Below are 24594 nucleotides of genomic sequence, written 5' to 3'. Positions count from 1 at the left end.
GCACTTTCTGATTGCCAAGTGTGAGCGTGCACTGCTCGGTCGGCAGGTCCACTTTCAAAAGCACCAAGATGGTGGAGGTCAAAGTGCTCATCTCAAAGCACGTGTGATATCCTGGTTGCTACATCAATCATTTATATGCAGTCTGGGTTTATAATGTTTAGTAGTTCCCCCTTTTCACTTGAGCTTGTTTGTCATTAGTTTGATGGCTATTTGCTCACAGACTAAACAGCTTTAACCTGATGATAAAACTTTATATACGCAACTGCCAACGTTGTTACAGTTCATCCTGAGGTTAACATCTATACAGTGTGAGTGCTGCGATTCAAATTTAATGCATAGGAATCCATCTAACATGTGCAAAGACGAAAAAAAATGGATAAACTTCCAAACCTATAAACATAAATGTTTAGTTGTTGAGGTACTTTAGTCTAGGGGACGGCTGAAGTAGTCAAACATCCTGAGTTTGTCTCTTCATGCCATATAACACGGCTCACCGTGGATCTTACAGTTAAGTCTCAGATAACAGTCTCACCTTTTAATTACATGAAAAAAGAATAAGCAGTTTAAGATTATTATTGATTGGCTTTTTTAAGCAGTTTTATGGAATTAGCATTTAATAAGACATCATAAATCTCTTGTTCAGCTCCTCCCTAACATCTAGGTAACCCAGAGCCAGAGTGAGGCAACATGAGCTACAGCCACTGCTGTTAGAGTTTCCATCCCCGGGATACCCAGGGGGCCTTGGCTGTAACAATTTGGCTGACAGCGTCTATACACAAAACAGCAATTGATGCATTTATTTTCCACAGTCACAGCACGACAGAACGTATTTCCCCAGTCATCCGTACTGCACACATTATGTATGGCGCTGGACACAATATACTGCCCCTCCCTCTCTCCTCTGCAGCAGTCCACTTATTCAGAGCCCATGACAAGCCACATCTGCAGCAGCAGTCACTAGCAGCATATCTGTGTTAAATTAGAGAACAACATCGCCATAACAGTCGCGCAGCAGATTTAACCCGGCTTCCACCCTTGAGGCCTTAAAGTGGCAGGCCAAAAAGTTCTCTCTCTGTCTCTGCTTTTCTTTCCTCCTTCCCTTCATTAAAGCAGTGTGTTCACATGCATTAGTAAATAAATTTCCTTGGCCAGAAGCATTTTAATGTTCCAGTGGGCTAAGGAGACAAGCCTCCTGGAAAATGTGGAGCTCTTGAAAAACTCATGTTTGTGAAATCACATCCGTGCGGCAGTATTGTTTAATGTGCATGGGAGGGGGGGCAGAAAATGTAGGAATCTGTTATAGTCCACGATTATTTTCATGCGTGTTTGTGCTGAGTCGTGAAGTGACGAGTAGCCTAAACACTTAAGTGGCACAGCTGAGTTGCTTGTTTTCCTTGTGTGTCTGGCTTCACACGTCATCAAGGGCCCCACACGTCGCCCTTCATTCTCAGAAAGACCTCCCAAGATGGTGCAGATGACACGCAGTGATCTTAAGAAACTCAATTTAGTCAGAAAATAAATCTTGAGACTTTAGAGGCAAATGTAATAACAGAGGAGAGTTGGGCTACGATCTCTTTCAAAACAAAACAGACACACACACACACAAAAAAAATATTTAAGAACCATCTCTCCTTGGAATATGTTTCCTCCTTTTCTGTCTCCATCTGGTGCTAAAGTTATTACAAGCTACCACGAGCGGCGATAACCGCTATCTTTGGAAGAACGACTCCGTTTGAGAGAGGAGCAGTGAATGATGCTCAGATGTGAACGAGAGAAATGAGTGAAGCCGCCTGTCTTTCATTTGTTCCACAGTGGCCGCCTGCGCCCCTGCAGCTATCTCTCAGTGATGCATTCCACTGTATTTCTATTGGCCACAAGTGGCTCCATTAATGAAGCGCATTAGTCCTGGGTGTGAATGCGCTCCTGCAGAGAGAATGAGTGCAGGGATGGGGCGCAGGTAGAATAAGCACTGGTAGAAAAGAGCTTTTTTGGAGTGTGATGTATATATATGATGGAGGACTCGTCTTTAAGAAGAAAAAAAACAAGGAGAAATATTGCTCTGCCATCACAAAAGAGACAAGGAGAGCAGAGCACTGAAGTGCAGGGCTCCTTAGCTGAAAGGGGAGGAGCGCGAGAAGGTGAAAGCAGAATAGGAGGATTGTGTGGATTTGTCAAAGGATTCAAAACGCACTGCTCCAGACGTTAGCATCACAGAAATCCCAGTTCATTAACAGGCCGAGTGAGCGGTCATTGATTCATTGATAAAATGATTCTCAAGGGATGCGGTTGGCATGACGATGAGGAGCGTCACGTGATCCTGCCATTCAGCGTCACTTTGCGATCCGTGCCGTTAGCTTTTCTGAGGAGCCGATAAAATGATAATAGCGTCGAGGAGGCCCTCGGTGGCTCCGCTGCCTCATATCACGCTCAGTCATCTTCACACTCAGTAAAGTCAGCACATTTCTGCTGCCATTAAATTTACTATGGCTCATTGGGGATTGACACTGCACAACATCAGTGTCATTGGAATGCCTTGTGAAATTCAAGAAAGACTCACTTCTTCATGCTGGAAACAATCATTATTGCTAAATGCTCTGTTTAAATGACTGGCATTACATGCTTGAAAGTTACTATCATTCACCTCACATCGTCGAAGAACTAATAATTTTTTTTTTCCCAGAAGTCTACACTTCATGAGGCAAAAGCATAATTGTTACCGCTAATGACTTTGCAGCTTTTATTCCATCTCATATACTCGCAGGTTCACGATGGGGGGGGGGGGACACTGGTTGCGGTGACCCCCCATAACTAGAGGCAAGAATTTATTTACTCCAATATTCAGTAGTGTGAGCTGATTTAAAAATGCACAGCAGAGAGCTTTTCACTGAATTACACCGTAGGCTATGAGGGGAGTGATGGGAAATTTTAATGAGGACTCAGTAAAAAAAAAAAGAAAAAAAAGAAAATCACATGCCTGCAGATTATTTGTGATTCATGTTACTGGTGTTCTGTAGAAGATATAAATAATATATATAATTAATTATTATATATATAATATTTGATTAATACTAAAACACAAAAAAAATCTTGCAGTGCACCAAAAAAAAAAATATGCGCAGTCACACAAAGAAACTCAAATGCAGATACTATTTTTATACCTTATAATTAATGTCTTCCAAGAATGTTAGCACTTATTATTTTGTGGTACACTAATGTGCCACTTTAAATCATGTGAGAATTTTTTTTGTCTTAATGGCTTCAGAAGTTGTTGCTCAAACCGCTACGTAGGTCTCTTCGATTCAGCGTGTGACTTCAGAGCCACGGCAGGTCACCGAAAGCTGCTTTACATTCACTCCATATACCCATACATTATATCAGTGCCTCCACTGCTGTGGGTATTTTCTACGATTATCATGCCATATCATTCAGCACTACCCGTAGCTTAATGGATTTTGAAATGTGACATGAGGGCAAAAAGCAGCTCAGTAAATCGAGCAGAATTCATCGGGGATTTTATGCACGCGCATGTATATCAACACATTTTGCACGTGAGTAAATCCTTTAGAGTGGCTTAAAGGTGCAAGTTGTTCTTCAAAAGAAGTTTCAAAACAACAGTTTGTTTTTTCTGGTTTTTTTAGGACATCATAGAATTGGTAATCTCTCCCACTTGGAGGGGGAATTGCTTTACTTCTTGAAGGTCTTTCGGACCACATTTGGCTTATATTTTTCCCAAAGCAATTATAGACTGGGTGAATTTAGTTGTCTTGCGCTCTCCACGGTGGGCTGTGGAGAGCACTATGTTTTTTTTTTTCTTTTTTTTCCCTTTTATTAACAGAGCTGGAGTATCTATGGGGAGTAGGTGCAGTGATGGTCAGAGACACAGCGTCCTCTGCTGGTGATGAGGAAAACGTTGTTTTCTGTCCCCTGTTTGTGAGATAAACAACACTGTCTAAGCAGGTGTGCATGTGCATTACCAATGTGTCTTTTTTGTGTGTTTTTCAGGTGTATGTGAATGCTCAGACTTCACCACCGGGACGACCTGTGAGCGCTGCCTGGATGGTTACTATGGCAACTCTTTGATTGGCACACCTGGTGATTGTCAGCCTTGCCCTTGCCCAGGCCAGACCAGCTGTGTCCAAATTGCAGAAACAGGACAGGTGGTCTGTACCAACTGCCCTGCAGGACAGACAGGTGACGTGAACAATTTAAACAAATTCGTATGGATGGGAAGCACACTGAGTAACGAGCTTTATGTCAAGATCAAAGCAGTCAGAGCGTCTCCACACGACAGCGTGATACTGAAAAGATGGTGGCTGTAGCGCACTCCACCTTAATTTGAGCTGAGGTCGGGTGACGGTGACCTCCAGCAGTGTTCTTTCTTATCTATTCATCTATTTCCTGCCCGTCTCTCTCTCACCTCATTCTCTGTGTAGGAATGCGCTGTCAGAGGTGTGAAGATGGCTACTATGGTGACCCCCTAGGGCTCTCAGGGGCAGCTCAGCCATGTGCGAGATGCAACTGCAATGGTAATGTGGACTTCAACGCGGTGGGAATATGTGACCACGTCACTGGGCGCTGTCTGAAGTGCCTGGGACACACGGAGGGAGATCACTGTGAACGCTGCCAGCAGGGTTTTTACGGCAACGCTCTGGACCAGACAGTGGGCCAGAAGTGCAAGTGTGAGTAACCGAGAGTGTGCCGGTAATTTATTATGACGCTACGATGTCAGTGCAAGATGAGCAATGAAAGATGGGTCTCCTGAAAGAGTTCCCCTGCACTTATAGATGTGTTTGGCTTGCTTCCCTTGGAAACATCCACTGCATTCAACCTTTTTTCCGGCAGTGTTGCATTTAAACTGTATCAGCATACAATTCATACTGTCATATTGTTGTGTTTACAATCAGAAAGCTAATGGACATATTCTACTAAAGGCTACTTGACCTTCAGGTTGGACTTTTAAAAAGAGGAAAAAATAGTCCATTCAAATTGCCTTCAATTCAAGAGTTCTATTTTGACAGGTATAGCTGTCTTGAGTCATGAAAGGCAAAAGCTGAAAATGGTTTGAACAAATGGCTGTGGGTCAGAAAGATAACACAAAAAAGAAGAGACTCGCTGGGCTGGGAGAATGGAAAGCGGGGGAAAAAAACTAACTGAAGTTACAAAAGCAGAAACAGTAATAGCTGTGACGTGTTTGTCCTTTGATTGTCTTATCCTTTTCTTATGCTTCATTCTACCACAGTTGAGCCTCTACAGAACAGAACAACACCACAGAGGGATATAGGACTTCTATTATTCTATTCTTTGTCTTTTCTTATTGTTTTCATAATGAATTGATAAACTGGGAAATGTAATATTTGGTTTGGCTGGTGACTGAAATCAAGCTGTATAACATAAACAAATCACTCATAACTGCAGATGTGAAAGCAAGATGTTGTGTTAGCTATTTGCTGATATATTACTATAATCATTTATAAAGGATGAGAAATGAAAATAAAAAAAAAACACTTCAACCCTGTTATGTTATGATTGTTGCACAGGTTGGCCACCAGTGGCACTCTGCAGCTTCCCTGTTAGCAACATGTGTTTGGAACACGATGAACAAGTAACCCACATCTCCTATTGAGACAATAAAGATTCCAAAACACACGTTTTTGATCGATGTAAAGGTATCAAACTCTGCACTAAAATTGGTCTACACAAAGATGCATATCCCTAGATGTTTCTCCTGGATCATTGTGGCTTGTTCTTAAAATCAAAACTTTATTTATCTTTGTTCGTCATACTAGCCTATTTAAATAGATGACAAATACAAGAAATCCAGTGTGCCAGTTGAAGATATACAAAGTAGGCGTATCTTGTACCGCAAGCTGTTTGCAAGCTGCAAACAGATTTTTTTGTTTCAAGTTTTGTGTTTATTTCCTTTAGCATGCAGCTGCAGCTCTGCTGGAACATCTGGGCATGTAAATGAATGCCATCCTCAGACAGGAAATTGTCATTGCCTCAGTCATGTGACCGGACGGGATTGCAGTTATTGCGAAGTTGGCTTCTTCAACCTCCAACCAGGCATTGGATGTGAAATGTAAACAGATCCCCTGTGCGCTTCAGAGTTGATTTGTATGAAAAGCAGTAATAACTATTCTTAGAAGCAGACTCTATCATTAATGTGTCATTTTCCTGCCTTCCTCAGATGCAAATGTAATCCAATTGGCTCATCGTCACTGGCATGCCATCCAATCACAGGGCAGTGTGTGTGTCGCACAGGAGTGGAGGGGAGACTGTGTGATACTTGCCGTTTGGGCTTCTTTGGATTCTCATCACGAGGTTGCAGAGGTACAGTACTTTACTCGAGGCATCACAACTGCACTATGTGCCATCCTCTAATCCTCTAATACTTCCTCTAATACAGATCACACATGAAGGCATTTCTAACTCTATAAATGTTTATCTCTGTTGCTTCCCCGGCTCTGCCATCCCCTTGTGGTCCCATCTTGCCTCACCAAGCCTGTAACTGTGACCCGATGGGCTCCGTTTCTATGCAGTGTCGCAGTAACGGCACCTGCCACTGCCGCCAGGGCTTTGTGGGTTACAAGTGTGACAAATGTGAGTTAAACTATTTCCACAACAGAGCCACACACCAGTGCGAGGAATGCCCAGTTTGTTATGGCCTTGTCAAGAAACAGGTGGGTCTATGTTTCGTTAAATTGTTTATGTTCGTTAATATTTGCGTTTGGAAGAAAAACAAAAAATCAGGATTTTTTAAAATTTTTACTGCTTCGAATGACAAATTAGGGCACAGCATATAAAAATAAGCATTTGTAGTCAAATGGCAAACATGATAGCAAAAAAGCTACACAAGTTGACTGTGTTGGGAATGTGTATTCCTTAAATCTGCTTTGCGTGGCTGGCCGTCACTGACGGCTGTAACTGGACACAAGCACTTGGTATTTGTAAGAGTGCCATCTGTTGGTCAGAAAGCATCATTGCAGGTAAAGATCGCCATACAAGACATTCAAGTTAGAATAAGGAAGAAATTATATGGGATGTCACGGTTAAAACGGGACCCAAGTTTACATACACTTCAACTGCCAAGATAATGTCTCTGAAAGTATGTGATGTTAGCATGACAGCTAGGATGGCCTAATACAGTGTTTCCCAGATAATCTTCCTGATCAATTCTCACGGCAGACCTATGTGCCGCGGCGCAGTGGTTGGGAAACACTGGCCTAATATATGAATAAGCATTTTTCACAGGATTGTGTGCAGCTAGGTGCTGCTAATGAAATGCATTTGACAGACATCATCAGCAGGTGTGAACACCTCTATAAAAGGAGGAGTTTTGAGAGTTTACTGGAGCATTCAGAGCGTCCCAGCAAATTCAACCCAAGGTCAAGTTGTGCAGTGCTGAGAAATTGCAAAAAAACCTGAGAGCTACATCTCAGGTGTCAGTTAGTATGTTAAATGTTAAAGTTCAAAATAGTACAATTTGTCTTAAGAGAGCTGTGCATATACCTGCAAACGACAAGCCAAAATTCCTCCACAAGGATGTGAGAGGCTGATAAAATCATACAGAACAAAAATCACGTCAATTTATTACTGCTAAAGGTGGATCTGGAGTGTACGAAGGACAGCACAGAGTCCTTTTCTCACGATAGTGTTTTTGTCCATCAATATTCATTCCTCTGTGAGCTCTATGTGGTCTCTACAAAAGAAAATGTCTTGCTATTTAATGCTCGATAGTTGGTTTAACTGTGTAATTTGATCTTTGGCAGGTTATTGGATAGATTTTTAACTTTTTTATTAAAAGTATCTGGCAATAATGACCCAATGAAAAACAATAATGTTGAGTTTTAATATAGTGCAAGGTTAATAAAGAAGTACAAATTAAAACCAGCTGCAGTTGGTCCTCGCAGTCCTGCTTTTCCTACTTAGGAAGCAGTAGACATCATGAATTGAATATGAATTCTTTTTTGTTTAGGAATGGACCTTTTTATCTGTGTTGACTCTGCAACTATTTAATCAATAATTTCTTCTACAAAATGTGAGATAATTCTGATCAGATTGAATGTACTTATGTGCATTTCTATAGCACTCTCTAGTTTTACTTATGACTCAAACCACTTAAAGACTGCGAGTCACATTTTAACCTTATATACATGCAGCGCTTTACTCTATAAACTTAAAACACTTTATCTCCTTCACGTTCAATTAACCTAACATGTCTTCAGACTTTAGGTGGAAGCAGGGCAAAAGCTACGCAGGCAAAAAGAGATCATGCAAACGCCACACACAAGCTTACTCTGAAGCAATATTGTAAACCACTGTAACTGCTGTGCCGACTGGAGCCTACAATTCAGTCTTAAAACACTCTAATAAAAGTGAAGTGTAGCATTTTACAAAATATCGCTTCAGTTTAGGTGTCAGTGTTTCAGACTATAGCTTTCTTGACCTTGCATTGGGTCTTTATTTTCTGCACCTTCCCACATTCTCACTATGTTCCTTGCAGGTCCGTGCACTAGTCCATATTATTGTTTTGCACACCTACGCAAGGTGTTTTTGGCACACTTTTAATGCGTGAGGGGCAATTTGATCCTGAAATAACACAGTCCCCATAGTACATCCTGCCTTTGTAGACCCTCATGGCAGCCATATGGCTCCTTTGTATTTGTAGATTGCAAGTAAACAGTGGCTGTGCAGTGAAACAGAAAAATGATCTCCCGCGCTGCTCCTCTCTGTCCCTTTAGATTTGTAGCAGCCCACGTCTGTATGCTAAGGTGCCGTGTCTCTGGATTTGCCTTCTGAGGACAATCCAATAGCGCAGATGTGTTCTTTCTGTTCTCTGTGCATTTTCTTGTTCCGGCTAAAGTGGCTGCATGTTCTCACCGGGCCGACTTGTACCTGTGTGAATGCATGCTGTGATTTCCACAGTGTTAGCGATTCAGTGAACATCCCAACCCTTGTCTGCTGCGAACACCTGCAATTACTCTCACTGTCCTGAGTCTCCCCCAGCTCTCGCTTTCTGCTGCTCGCGCTCTCTGTCTTTCCGCTCCTACTTTTCCTGTGGTTCAAACATAGAAAGGGGGGGAAAAAAGACTAACGAGCACAGAGAGAGAGAGGTTGAGAAAAGACAGAGACGTGCGAGGGACGATCAAGAACGGTGTGAAAAAGCCCGTGGATGACAGCAGAATTTAGAGGAGAATTTTATTTTATTTTTTATATATTTTTAAAATGGACGGGACTTGATTAAATGCAAGAATGAATAACTCAGAAAAAGCACTCACTGTTTTATCTGAGTGGTGTTAAGCTGACGAGGCCTTATTAATACACTGATGATTGCTCTCTAAAGTGATCGGCAAGAAATTCCTGCTAACACAGAACACACGTGATGTGCACACACGTGCACAACGTACGGCTACCAGCTTAACAAAAGGTGTAATCACAGCCAGATCGCAGGCTCTATTTATATAGCTCTGGACTATTTTTTAACTGCCGGGGTCAGCAAACTGTTGCCAATCACGGCACTTTTATTCCATTTTCAGACCCGGACTTCCATTCTCTAAGAAGTCTAATCTAGTTATCTGCAGAAATGCAGATATGCGGGGAATAGTGAGTGGATGCGGATATGAAAACAGTGTTCTGTGCTTATCCTGTTTTTGGTATTCATTTATTCATTGCTTTTGGTGAAATACTACATTTTGATGTTTTGGTGCACCAAGAATCTGAGTCCTATCTCAATCCTTGCATCTGAATAAATAAATACAGATGGAGGTAGATAGATATTCTGTTGTGGTGTTTTGTTTTTTTCAAGTGTTTTGTTTGGTTTTTCTTGCTTTTTTGTGTTTTTTGTGTTTTTTTTTTTTTTTAACCCGTATTCTCATTCACACCTTTGGTGAAAAATCTCGATGCTATTACAGGCGGAAAAGCTCAGGACTCGGCTGCAGGATTTGGAAAAGCTCCTGGCTCACTTTGATTGCAGAGGTAGATTCGGGAAGCGGCACCACCTGCTGAAGTATCACATGGCCAGGCTTTATGAGCATGAGCACCAAAGGGAGGATACTCTGCCCAATGCTCTGGAGGATTTTCTGGCCTTCCAAGGTATCAGCAGCCAGGAGCCGAGATAATTTCGCTGTCACTCCTTTTAATGTTTCCTCCGTGGTCGTGACATCTTGCGAGGCACTTGGCAGCCTTTGCCTTGTGAAACATGATGCTCGCTTAATGTGCCATTGTAACCGCTGTGTCACGCTTTGGCTATGAGATGATAACATGCCATATCAGTACATACAAGACCAGCCGCAGAAACTTGATGTGAAACCGCTCCCGGCGTTTCGAAAATCTGCTGCTGTTGCTCTGTGTCTGTCTCCTCCAGTGTGACTGGGCTACATATACAACGCAACAAAGCGATTAAATCAGGAAGCAAGGCGACAATGCAAACCTCTCCCAATTACTTTAACACAATGTTGATATATCCTCATTATCTTTGGAGGGGAAAAGGCTTACAGGCTCAGCTGCACAAGCCAAATGGAGACAAATCATAACAATATAGAACAGGGCGCCGTGTGACCAACTTAATCCCTGTTTATATGACAGCCAGGGCATCGCTAATCCCTGCTTATTATGATTATAGTTGCAATCATGATAACAGTTGCCCAACAATCGCCCTCCCATCACCCACGCTATATATACACACACACACGTTGTTACCAGTCGTGCTCTTTAAGGCACTGGATGGCCCAGTAATGATTTAATGAGTATGTGGAATCAACGGACTCGCTGTGTGGGCACACACAAGCTCCTTCCTTCTCATTTTATCAGACACGGAGTCAAAGCTACAAGTAAAGCATGTCCCAAAATGAAGCAACAAAGCGGACAGATTGTACTAATTGTTCTGTAAAATGCCTTTGCAGCCAGTTAAATTAGAAACACGACAGCAAACAAAGTGAAATTGCAAAAAAAAAATACGAGCATCTGGATAAATTTCCATATGGTTCTGCTTATTCTGACTACCGATATGTAGAATGGATGAGAGTCCTCACATGAATTAACACAGTAAATGAGGGAGCCGAGAATGAGAGATGTGTCAAAATACGGCTTTCCAGCTACAAAGAGTTGGAAGAATGGTGAAGAAATCCATGAAAGACTTAACGTGGTTTTATTTGCTTTGTTCTTACAGAGGCACGGGAGGCCTTAATAAAACAATTTTCCTTGCTGAAAGCTTCTACAGGCACACTTTTAGCCCAGCTGCATGGCATTACATCTTCTTTGAACTGCAGCATCAGCATGACAGAGGAAGAGGGGAAGGAGAGGAGGAAGGATGAAAGCAGCGGGGCTGTGTGTCAGACCTTCACAGACACTCTACACATGATCAGAGTGTCTCAGAAACAACTGAAGCAGGCAACACAAGACCTGGACAATATGGTAGGTGACCTAAATGTACACTTTGTCCTCAGTATTGTAGCCACCTCAAACACTTTATCAGTTATGACTTGCTAGCACCACTTTGGACACCCTTTGGGTTTCCAAACTGCCTTAATTCTTTATAGCATAGATTCAACAAGGTGCTGGAAACGTTCCTTGGATTTTGTTCCATGAAGTGAATCTCCAGCCTCTGTTGGTACGAGGCAGGATGGATCCATCCTTTTATGTGGGCTACTCCAAAATCTGAGCCCACCATCCAGTTGCTGCAGCAGAAATTGAGACTCATCAGATCAGGAAATATAGTTGCTGCCTGACAAGCCTGTGTGAACTGTAGCCTCAGTTTTCCTGTGAGAGTTCACCCAGTGTGGTCTTCTGCTGCTGCAGCTCATCTGCTTCCAGTCTTGGCATGTTGTGTGTTAATAAAATAATTTCATTTTTGTCACCGACCTGTTTTTCCTGACAAATACAAGACAATAACTAAATAAAAACGAACACACAAGGAAGAAAACGATGATGACATTGATGATGATGACAATTTTGCTGAAAGGATTCTGGAGAGACAAGATCCAATCAGAACTAATTAAGTTGTGCAGGAAGGTGGAATGGGTTTTGGAAATGATCTAAACTGAAGTAATCTCCTTGTGCGGTAAGGTTAGAGAGAAGGATAGAAATCACGGAGGAAACTAACTTAAGATTCTGTCTACTAAAATCTTAATCTTTAGTTGACTAAAGCTAATAGAATTTAGATGCCTTAATTATGACTGAAACTAAATTAAATTGTAGTCCAAAGATTGACTAAAAAACTAAACAAACATTTGCTGTCAGAATTAACACTGCTACATACCTTTTTGTAATAAGAAGCTATTGGATTTTCTGTTGCCTTGAAGCAGCATGACCATTCGCCTCTGACCTCTGGCATGAATAAGGCATTTTCAAACCAGAGAGCTGTGTCTTACTGGAGTATTCTCTGTAAACCCTTGAGGCGATTGCTCAGGAAAAAATCCCAGTACATCAGGAGTTTGTAAAATACTCAGACCAGCTGATCTGGCACCAACAACCACACCACATTCAAAGTCTCTTAAATCACCTTTCTTCCCATTCTGATGTTTCATTTGATATTCAGCAGGTGGTGTTGACTATGACAATATGTCTAAATGCACTGACTTACTGCCATGTAATTGGCTGATTAGATGTGCACCTGTACCTAATAAAGTGGCCTGTGAGTGGGCTGTGAGTGTGTCACGACTAAAAATCTGATTATTTCCAGGATAAAAATAGAGTTTGTAGATTTAGAAACATTAACAAAAACACAGGTTCTGACAAGTGAAGGGGCGCTTATGGTGCTGCATCATGTCTAAGGTTTGTATTCAAGTGGGAACCGCTCGTAGCACTGACTATGCTAACTCTGCAGTACAAATTTCCTTCGGTTGTTTCTGTACAGTTTCACTGAAGAAAACTGATGACATGTGGATCTGAGCTATCCATCACAGACTTCATGAAGTAAATCAACCTGCAGCCATTGTTCAGCTGTGATGAATATTGCCGTGCCCCAGGTTTCCAGCAGAACAGCAGACCTAAGCATAACTATGCACTATTGTCAAATTTTAAATTGGTATTCTAAGTAAAGACTTAGGCTTTCTTAGTGCCAAATCATAGATATACCACTGGTTTTAAAGGGGTACTTCATAGCACTCTGTGTGGAAACGTTAGCACAAGCAGCAGGCCAGCATTGCAGAAACTTAACAAAATTAGTTAAACAAGACAAGATTTAGTTAAGATACTGCTAAGCTGAGTGGTTTCACAGCACCGGTAGTGGCCTTCACACCACAAAGGAAGAAAAAATGTCAAAATCAATAGTATGAGTGAATGATTGGGAGAAAAAGAAAGTCCCCTTTGCCAGTGAATCCAAATGTGAGCTTACATGAATGACATTAACAATAACAGATTCACCAAAGGTCAGCACAGCAGCATCAGCAAAGTCCTGCTTGTTTACTGTCTTTGCATAATTCATACTCGTTCTACTCAGTCTCACGGCACGTTTTCCACCGGTTATACACGACCCCTGTAGAGTGCCTGTGTGCCTCACAGTGAAAGCCCACTCCCAGTTAGATAACCAGTGATTTAACAAGGCGAGCTAGACAGAGAATAATACTGCAGTGTATCAAATGTGTAGCAAAGTTTGGTAGTGGGAATTTGAAATTGATCAAAAGTAGCCCTCCTTAGAACTTTTTGGAGGGAAGATTGACAAAAACAAGCAGTCCTAACATCAAACTAACCTCTTTGGAACATTTTTATTGTTATCTGGGTTAGAAGGTATTGCACATGATAGCTCAAGCATATGCTTATATTAAATCAAGTACTATAAATATTACTGTAAGCAATAATCAGTCTTTTATGCCATTGCATTATATACTGTGTGCTAGCATGCTGACACTGTATGTGGCATGTTTTTTTTATTATTTTTTTTATTGTCTTTAGTGTGGGAGGTTGCAGTTTACCTTGCTAGATGCTGCTCTTTTGTGTAGATCCACAAAGATTCCCCCCAGGCAAAACCATAACTCCACCCCCTCACACCCCCACCCTTCTCCATATGAGTGGCACACTCCTCCCTCTGAAACAAAAACCCAAAGATGTTGATGGACGCTAAAATTAACAACTTGTTCTTCACCTGCCTCAAGGCTTTTCACGGTCTCTTCATGACGCTTGCAGGAATTTATTATAGATACTCCTGCCATGTTATTTAGGTTTGGAGAGATGAGTGAGCTTGTTTTGCCAATATATAACTCTCTATTTCTGATTGCGTGTGTGTGTGTCCATTGTGCTTATCACCTGGGTATGCCTGAAGCAACAGCAATGTAATTTCATATTAATAAGCACAGCGGCCACCTCCCTTCCACTAAAATGAAGAAAAATGCTTGTGTGTCAATTGTTGATTCAGTTTGCCCGTTTTGTTTGCATTTTTTCAAATTGAATGCCACTCTGGGAAGGACTCTGGTTTCAACCGTATAAACACTACATTTATTAAGACAAAACTTCAGGCAATTTCAGACCTTTTTAGGACCCCTCCCCCCCATATGCCCCTGCTTTGAACCTGCTTGATTACATACATTTATATAAGGAGGTTCATTATATAAACATGCAAAAGTATTGAGTACTCTCCAGTGCAATATAACTTTCATGTCAGCTGATTCGCAATTGTATTACCTTACAGGCGTTACATTGTAAATATATCCCACACAGTAGGCACTCAATACAACAAAGCTCTAAGTATTCCATTACTGAGCTTCAAGCCTTATTTATAATGCTTTCTGTGTCCACCCACATCTTTAAAAAGACTGTCTTTGGACTCAAATGAGGCCATAATTACACTTTTTACTGCTATTTTATTAATAGTCTTGCATATTTGGGGTTCCAGCTATAAAACAAATCCCCCCCAACACCTTTTTGGACTCATATAATCATATCATCATCATCATCATCATGTGTTTACTTCTGTGTGTTCATTCTGGTAGTCCTGGCCTTGTTCTTACCAAATACATTGGACAAATTGATCCTGGTCTTATATGACCATCACTCCCCATGTTCATTAAACTTTTTTTTTCTTTTCCCTGTTTATTGTTAATTAAGTCAAATTTGATCTTGCGGTGTTGTGCCAGAGAGAAAGCAAGAGAGTTGCTTGCTCTCTGAGCTGTCACAGAAAATCAAATTTTTTACTGATAACCCATGTGCCAAGTCTGAAGGTTTCATTTATCTGGGGTTTTTTAGATTGTGTAAGTACTACCTCATTTAAAAGGATCCTGATTTGTAGTACTAGGGCATGTACTGTACCTCTGATTACTGTTGAAACTGTTTCGACTGATTTTTGAGTTGGCCATAAATCTTGCTGTATTCTTTTCCAGTGTTGTGAAGTCTCACAATCACATTTCTCAACTTCACCAGCAATTCTTTTCCATGTGGAGCAAGAATGCAGACAGTCACAGCCCAAAATGACAAAGCTCTTATGTTCACAGGTCATTTTGTAACGCTGATCATGTATTTAGGCTCATTCAAAATCCCAGAAAATCTCTGGTTTGTTTCGCTGATCACAACTTTTCTAACGTGCAGTGCTGTAAAATAGTTTACGCCCCCTTTTTGATTTCTTTCTTTTGTCATTTTTCTTTTTGCAATATTTGTTACACTTACATGTTTAAGATCATCAGACATAATGTCATATTAGACAAAGGTCTAAACTATCCAACCATATCTAATCCTCTGTGAAAAAGGAATTGATGTATTTAAAAGTAGATCTAATAAATCTGCATTTTGTATTTAAATCTTTGTCGAATATGACAAATATTGCAAAATAATAAAAAAAAAACAGGGCAGAACTGTACATGTCAATAAATAGAAGTTCATTTATTTTTGATGTACTGAGTTTCTATTTTGGGGTTTGTATTTTCAAGACAGTCTTTTAAATTTTTTAATGTTCATATGAGAACCCAAATTAAAATTTTTTGCTCAAATCATTATCTAACAGTCAATATGTACAGACAGGTTCAGGGGGAGGTACACCACTGAGCATCTGTTTTCATCTGTAAAACACGGCGGAGGTACTGTCATGGTTTATGGCTACGTTTAATTCAGAGGTGGTTCAGATCTTATCAGAAATGATAAACCTTTGAACGAGGACAAGTGTGGATTTTGAGCCATCATGCAATACAATGTGGAAAGCAACTGGTAGACAAAGAACAGAACAAAAGGTAGCTCACATCCAGTGAAGAGCTTTGAAATGTCCTTCGGGAAGCCTGGAGAACTTTTCCTGAAGGGTGTCCAACTCCAGGCCTCGAGGGCCGGTGTCCTGCAGGTTTTAGATATCACCCTGGGTCAACACACCTGAATCAAATGATTAATTCATTACCAGGCCTCTGGAGAGCTTCAGGACATGTCATTTAGCCATTTAAATTGGGGCGACCGTGGCTCAGGAAGCGCATCCGTAACCGGAAGGTCGCCGGTTCGATCCCCGGGCTCTCTGTCCTGGTCGTTGTGTCCTTGTGCAAGACACTTTACCCTACTGCTTACTGGTGTTGGCCAGAAGGGCTGATGGCGCGATATGGCAGCCTCGCTTCTGTCAGTCTGCCCCAGGGCAGCTGTGGCTACAACTGTAGCTTGCCTCCACCAGTGTGTGAATGCGAGAGTGAATGAATAGTGGCATTGTAAAGCGCTTTGGGTGCCTTGAAAAGCGCTATATAAATCCAATCCATTATTATTATTATTATTATTATTATTATTATTATTATTATTATTATTATTATTATTAAATCAGCTGTGTTGGATCAAGGACAGATTTAAAGCTGCAGGACACCGGCCCTCGAGGCCTGGAGTTGGAGACCCCTGACTTAAAGAAAGCTGCCAGAGAGAGTTCAGGCTGTGTTTTGTGTCCATGCCAAATATTGACTTTCAAACTCAGTTTTTTCCTCATGTGCTGTTTTTCCATGATTACCCTATTTGAATAAATCAATGCAGCTATTTTTAGTTTTCTAGCAAAATATAAAGAAATGAGAGGTGGTTCAAGATTTTAGCGCAATGCTGTATTTTTCTGAATAACTCTCAGAAACACACAGTTTTCACACAAATGAAAATTTCTCTGACTGCAAACAGCACTGTGTCAAAAACACTTTTAAAAATAATCAGCTGAAGTGTGAAAAATCCTTTAAATTACGTGACCTCATATGATTTAATTAAACACGTCCAAACAGCTTAGAGCCATTCCAAGACCAGAGCTGTACTTTTTTTGTCATTTGCTCAGTATGTCGCTTTCTCTCACTACCTTTTTCACAGCTCATTCCTTTTGAGGCAGTGTCACGACCCAACAAATGGAACATTATGGTCAATGACTCACAGGTGCTAATGAAAAGGTAAGTTAGGTCAATGGACTTTGAGTTGTCAGTTAAAAGCAAAGACCGCAATAGTAATTTACGGAGCTTCATCACTCCCGGCTTTTAGCTTGTCAAATACATTGTGGTTAGGTTACTGTGAATCGATGCTCTCGGCGCTTTAGAGTCACACCTTTGTTCTAGTTAAAAATATCCAGAGTGGAAATCCATTTTTCTCTTTCCTTGCAGCAGCTGCAGTACTCTACTGTTCTGTAATGCTCTTTTTATTCCTCTTTTACATTATTTAACTTTTTTTATTTCTTCTTCTTCTTCTTCTGGTAGTCACAGGGAAACAGCGGACCACATCGAGGCTATAGCCGACAGGGCAGTAAGAGCCTCAAAGCAGACCTATAGCTCACTGATGGATCTACTGCAGGACAACTCTACAGAGGAGTACATCAGGAACCTAACGGAGCAGTGAGCACAACGACAAACATATGCTCTTGTAGACATGCACAGGCAGAAACAATGCTTTGTATGAATTCACATTCACATAAAGCATTCTACAACTCCCTGGATTATTGCGCTTTTGCCATGTGTGTGTATATAACAAAGTGCACCTATCACTGTATTATAGCTCAAGGTCCTCTTCTTTGCTGCTGCCTCTTAAAGCACACTAGAGTTAAGGAGTAAGACATTTAGCCACAGGGAGACAGCTTCTCTCTACTGTAAGCCTATTGCTTTCTTGGATTTGCCACACGCTTGCTGCATCTCCTAGCATGTGATTGCTCTGAGGATTATCCTGGATGCTAGACAGAATGATGCAAAAAGCCCTCCGGTGGCCATGATGAGAGCAAGAAGTGAGGAGCTCCAAATTGATTACTCCCTTCTACCAGTAGTCAGCTTGATTCAGAGGAGTTGTGTTCATCTTCGGAGCACTGCAGCACTGTGTGCGTGCTCGCGTGTGTGTGTGTCTGCGTGCGTTTGTGTGTCGCTTTATAGGATGCAAAGTGAGCAGTTTACGCACAGATGGGCAGCATAAAATTGCATTTCCCACACATATTTCCCCATGTGGTGGCACTTAAGCAGATCAGAGGCATTTTATAGGCAGGAAGCTACCCAATCAGAAAATGACAAAGGTATTCAACCTGTCTCCAACAAAAGGTCTGTATCACTAGTACTCGGCAGCACTGCAACTGTTAGAAACAATTCACCTCAGTGTTTGTAATCATCAACAGCAAAGGGGTAGTAGCACTTGTTCAGCACAACTTTGAGCTACATTAATGGACTTTACATTTTAGTGGGAAACTGAGTACTTGTTTTTACCTTCCTGCATGTTTTTTGGAGATATTATTACTTTCTGATTGAGCTTTTACATAAAGTAGAATGTTGAAGAATAATTTAAATAACAAACTGAACAGCAGTTCACTGCCTTTTCTGGTTTTTTGAACATAGTCAGAACCATCCAGTAGAAATGTCACCAGGTCTCGGGGCAATTTTGTACATCCTTATTGCAAAGTGAAAAGTTAAATCACTGAAAATAAGCAAAAAATGATTTTTAGCCAATGCTAGGTCACCGTTAAAAGCTTAAACCACAGCTTTCCAGCCAGTCTGTCTTGTAAAATCTGTGCAGACATGTAGTGTCTAGTTGAAACCCCAGTCATGTTTCAGATCTCTTAATAAAAGCAGCTACAGTTACTGTTGCAGTTTTTATTCTGCAGTCATTTTTTGCCCCTCCCTTTTCTTTTCTTTTTCTCACAACACAGAGTGATATATTTGCATAGTTTCACACTAGCAGGCTGTTTTCTTGTTCTGATGAAGAAAGGCTCCCTATAGGTTTAAAACATGCCTTTGAGGATCTTTGAATGAAGACATAAAAGTATGAAATTAATCACTGAGTGGGGAAAGAGATAAGGCAGAAGGGACAAAAATTAAATTTGTGGTTGGGCTCTTTGAGCCTTGCTGTATTTAACGTAGTGACCAATTACAGCGGTACAAATGGATTTGTTGTTGGGGATATCTTATGCGGCCAGGTTTATTCTTTCATGGAGAACTTCAGGAGACTCAGATGTCTTATACACACACACACACACACACACACACACACACACACACACACACAAGAAGTCTTGACTGCGGAGAATAAAAGTGTAGTGACACACACATATATAAAGCCACCCTGAAAGCTGTGCTCTGATAACACAGCGCATTCATACTTTTGCTGTATGTACTATACTACATACAAGCAATTCATGTGCTCATGTCACTCTCAAGATATTGTGCACAGTGCTGCAAGGGAGAGAAAGCAAGTTAACTATACAAGCTCTTTTCTCTGATGTTGGGGAAATAACAATAAACATGGAGGGGATGCGAAACCATGAGCAAAGGAAGAATTTTATGAATAGCTTTACAAAGATGCTCGAACCATCTCAAACCATTTCTGATGCTACAGTCACATCAGGATAAACAATGGTTGGAGACTGGACACAACAAAAACTATTGCATTTAACTTAAGACCTCTCTGAAATGTTTTCCTGGAAGTTGGAGATTAGATCTGTGACCATCTGCAGTTATTTGCACTTTTTAAAATGACTTTCACGCATCAACTGTGAGTCTGCAGTTGAATGTAGTCATTGGTAATCCGTTCCATTTTATTTGCAATAATAGGGGAATTAATCGGTCTACAGACACAGAAATTAACATTTAAAATGTATCCTGACTGCCGTCAGAACCTCATGGACAGAAGCAGAAGTTCCTCCACAAATAGATGCTTCAGGACAGATACTTTAATGCAAAATGACATAGGCACATCTCTCTATAAACAGAAATATAACCAGAATACAACTGGCTGGTAACCGACTGAGTTCAGTCCTCTATTGCAAAGAGACAAGTAAAACGAACTCCAGACTGCTTCACACTGACTGACATTTGTTGGAAAACTGTCCAGTTTTATAAATTAAACAGCAAATGTTTGCTTATTCTCTTATTCTCAATCGAAGTCCTATTTTTGCTCTAGTGTGACTGAGCCGCAGCAAGCAGCAAACTGCATGCTGGTCAAAGAAAGAGCATAAGTCACAAAGTCAAACACACCTCTTTAACACTGATGTCACCTACCATTTCCTCTCCCTCTGCCAAGTACCTCCTACTGCTGAGTGCAAAGTGAAGTCAGCTCTACAGGAAGAAGGGGGGTTTCTGAGACAGCAGAGAGAAGGGGAGAGACATCAAGTTGTTGTGTGGGTCGTCTTTCTTTTAAATTTAGAAACGAGGACCTCTGTATACGTCCTGTACATTCTTGCAAATAAAGTCTAAAACACAAGGAAACTCTTTAACACTAATTTCACTGGTGCATCAGTTTCTGCAACTGATGCATCATAATATACAGCATTATATGATAATGTGTCTGGGTCAGATAGGTTGCAAAATAAATAATAATGTATGTTTCTCTCTGCATTTAACCCATCAACTCAGTGGGCTGCCACCAATCTAGCACCTGGGGAGCAGTGTGTAGGGTACCTTGCTCAGGGGTACCTCATGGTAGCCGTTCAGTGGATTTGAACCCCCAACCCTTCCAACCATGGGGTGATCACTTTATCTACTGAGCTATCCCTCAGCAGTATAAAGCTGCTGTTGTATATAATCAACCCATTTTTTTATTTTCACTTTTTGTCTTTTTAAGTTGGCTTTTTATTAAACAGGATAATACAGAAGGCTGAAATTTTGCTGCATGAGCTTTTGTGTTCACACGATTCAAAAGAAAAACATTTGTCTCGCATACTAATTAAAAAAGCACTTTTTAAATTAGTTTCAAGGTTGTTATTGCATTCAGTATTGCACGCTGTGATCATCTTATTATTTGGAAAATGATTTACAGTATATGTGACATTCGAATGATCCTGTAGTATAGTATCTCACTATATGAACACTTATAAATGACCCATAATATTTTACATTAAAGCTGAAATAGACTACATGTTTTGGACTTCAGTCAGTCTGTCAGTAAGTCAATCATGTTTTGATATCAGTATCACCATATTTTTATGTAAATGTTCAGTGAGAGAACTCCTGCACTGCATCTGGGAACCGTTTGCTGTAGAAAATCTAGTTCATGACAGGAGACTTGTAAGAGGAGAATGAAGAAAGAGACAGAATGTGCAGTGGCTTTAGAAGAGGACTTTCACCTTGGAAAGTGTGGTTAAAAGCCAATGTGAAGCTAGAAGTTAGCACTAGCACATTTTTAGCATGCATGTGCACGTAGGTGGTTGTGTAGAACAGAGACAAGAACTTTTTTTTAAAAAAAACTTTTCTATATGTTTCCCACCTATCGGGGATATATGTTTTGATACATTCTTACTGTACTTCTTTCATTTTAGAATCACACAGATGCAGCAGCAGAAGGAGAACCTGACGGTGCAGGTGAACGATACTGTAGCCGAACAGCTGGCCCTGGAGGAAGAAGCTGCTGGTTTAAAGCTTGCCTTGGGTAACATCACATCATTCTTACATCAGCTGGCTCTGACAGATGCCAGCCCATATCCGGAGGCTGATCACACTCAGTTCAACCAAACCAAACATCTAACCAACTTTACAACAGAGGTCAGTTTAATCTTCACTACGATTTCAAGCATATTCTGTTGCATTTTGAACCAATAAATCAATCATTTCATTCTAATTAGTGTGGGTGCTGCTTATATAAGGAACCACTCTGGTTTGTTTAACTTGGGTCATATAGAGATAGAGGTATGGGGAATTGGAAGTTAATGTCACTTCGTTTTTTTCTCATTTAATATTTGGCAAGGAAAGACGCACACTGAGGCACAGGAGAGAAGATTCTGGCAGCTTCTGTTGCTCACAGGGCACATGTTGTTCTGGAGGGGGGGTGATTACCACAGCAGCATGTCTGAGCAGAATACACTGTTAAATGACCCAGAAATATGCTAAGGTGCCCTTTGTGTACGTGGTAGTTGAGAAAAGTAGAGAAAGCAATTAAAAAAAAGATCTTTATTCTAATAGAACTGTTGCTTCTTCTTATCCCCTTTCTTGTGTAGTGGGGTGAGACCCTGGTGAAACAGACAAAAGAACTGGACCAGCAAGTTCAGACTCAAGACGGTCTCATTGCTAAGGTCAGAGAAGTGGTGGAGCCTTTACTACAGACAGTCAACAACAGCATGGAAAGCGTGAATAACGTCAGCAAGGTAACCACACTAAGTGTTTGCTAGTATTGATGGTTATTAGCCATGTTAACAGCATAGTTCTGTGAATTATTAAAACACAGTAATGTATGTTAATTTATTGTTATTCTTTCTATGTTCATTCTATCACTACGTATAGTGATACAGCAAAACCTTAAACACCAAAGAAATGAGTCATATAAACATATTTTTTGTTCTTCTTCTTTGCAAGCTACATTTTCATTGTATAAGGCAAAGTAATCAATTATAGATATGCATGACAACACATTTCACAGACCCCAGAGTTTAGCGAAAAGTATTTACAATCAACAATGTGCACGGAGACGTAAGGTACGTGCAATGTCAGCAACGTAGGCGTAATGTTCGTCGTCACTGTTCGTTTTGAGATCAGCTAATACAAATCCATCCATTCTCTTCCGCTTATCCTTTTCAGGGTTGCTGGAACCTATCCCAGCTGTCTTAGGGCGAGGGGCAGGGTACACCCTGGACAGGTCACCAGGCTGTCACAGGGCTAACACATAGACACAGACAACCATTTGTACTCACATGGGCAATTTAGTGTTTCCAATTACCCTATCTATGGAAGGAAGAGAGATAGATAGATAGAAAATTACAGAAGAATATTTTGTTACAAACACAATAATTGAACAAAATATAACATGAAACACAATAAACATTATTGCAAAGATTTAATAAACTACACTTGACTTTACTGACTTCTTGCTTTATCCTCCTTCTCTTGTACTAAAGCTGCAAACTCAAGCTCACGGAGCAAAAGTTGTGACTTTGTCATCAGTTGTGACAGGCAAAGAGGTGGAATCAGAAGCAATCTCTCTTCACAGACAACTAGAACGTAAGCCTCTATCTTTTTGAAGTACATTATTGCTTTTGACAGATGAATGTACAACTAAATTATTTTGCTTAAATTGAAATGTCAAGTACTGAGATGAAAAGAAAACCACCGTATGACCCAGAGACTCGTGTATTAATATAATAGATATGTCATCACGGTTGTAATGTCTTGACCCATTTGTCACGTATTGAGCACAATAGCGGCTTCTGTAGAAAAACAGAAAGAGCCAGAATGTTTTGAGTCGTTCTAGCTTAAACTTCATTAATTAAATATTGACATTTATGAAACATAAAGAGAGTCTTAGGTTATTTTGTCTGCTTGGACAGTCAGTAATAGTAGAGAGTAATAAAGAGTGGATAAAAAAAATTAAATTCACCCAGTACACAGTGACCTTTTTAGTCAAATATTTTTTTAATCTAATACAACTTTGATTATGCCTTAATCCTAATAACATCCATCCGCTTGAATCTCCATTCAGGCATGGTTACACAGTGGCCCCGTCAACAGGCGCAGACCAAGGCTGCAATCAAGAAGGCAAGACCCTTGGAGGAAAAGATCCTGCCTGATGTCAGGAAGAAAGTCGCAGAGACCGAGAAGATGCTTAAACCAGCTCTGGAACACTCCAACATCTCAAGTAGCACGGCAAAGGACGCCGAACAAAAAGCGCATGCTGTGGTAAAGGTGTGAATACTTGTTTTTCCAACCATAACACTGAACAAATGGGATTATAAATGATGGATGTTAATTGGAGAATTGCTAATTTGTGGAATTGACAACATTTTTGCAGTAAGTCAATCATTTTTTTGTGTGATACACAAAACAAAATTCCTAATTTGTTCAAAAGTATAGCTTCTGATTAGATGATGTCACAAATAATAATGTTCCAGTTAATCTCACCCAAAGACCTTCTAGAGTAACAACTCTGGGAAGTTATTTTGACTTTAAAAGTCCCAGTCAATGAATTAATGGAGAGCCGTAGCTTAAACTCAATAGTCACTGAGGCATAAAAACTGCATGTATAATATCACAAGTCAAATGTGAAAAAAAACCCTATGAAATAAGTTGTGTTTTCCTACTTTTTTGCAACGTTTTACACCAAGGATTAATTTAAGCTCAATTCGAAGTGTTAATACAATCAGCATATTTGGCTCATATCAACACCCGACCAGCTACTGTGCTAATTCAGATGATAAACACACAGCCAAGATCAACCACCAATGCACTTTACAGCCACTACATAAACCCAACCCCAAGCTGTGTGCATGCATCAGTTGCAGATTATTGATTC

The 24594-nt window shown here is 40.6% G+C and overlaps 2 protein-coding genes across 2 annotated transcripts in view; one reads left to right on the top strand and one right to left on the bottom strand.

Annotated features, from left to right (window-relative positions):
- Window positions 1-24594, bottom strand: part of LOC146666312 (uncharacterized) — a 477181-nt gene that overhangs the window by 67082 nt on the left and 385505 nt on the right. The window lies entirely within an intron of this gene.
- lamc3 (laminin, gamma 3) overlaps window positions 1-24594 on the top strand; it is a 177628-nt gene that overhangs the window by 148859 nt on the left and 4175 nt on the right. The window contains exons 13-25 of the mRNA XM_085414267.1: window positions 4003-4191; window positions 4434-4679; window positions 5926-6079; window positions 6188-6330; window positions 6502-6680; window positions 9912-10092; window positions 11168-11412; window positions 17230-17306; window positions 17607-17741; window positions 21635-21857; window positions 22310-22456; window positions 23204-23306; window positions 23785-23987. Coding sequence (XP_085270393.1) covers window positions 4003-4191; window positions 4434-4679; window positions 5926-6079; window positions 6188-6330; window positions 6502-6680; window positions 9912-10092; window positions 11168-11412; window positions 17230-17306; window positions 17607-17741; window positions 21635-21857; window positions 22310-22456; window positions 23204-23306; window positions 23785-23987 — 2225 coding nt within the window. The remainder of the gene's footprint in view (window positions 1-4002; window positions 4192-4433; window positions 4680-5925; window positions 6080-6187; window positions 6331-6501; window positions 6681-9911; window positions 10093-11167; window positions 11413-17229; window positions 17307-17606; window positions 17742-21634; window positions 21858-22309; window positions 22457-23203; window positions 23307-23784; window positions 23988-24594) is intronic.

Source organism: Rhamphochromis longiceps, linkage group LG7 (assembly GCF_057381845.1).
Source record: "Rhamphochromis longiceps isolate RC_006_pf linkage group LG7, R_longiceps_female_GT1.1, whole genome shotgun sequence".
Lineage (NCBI taxonomy): Eukaryota > Metazoa > Chordata > Actinopteri > Cichliformes > Cichlidae > Rhamphochromis > Rhamphochromis longiceps.
Note: the sequence above shows the minus strand (reverse complement) of the source record. Positions and strands in the feature narration are given on the sequence as shown.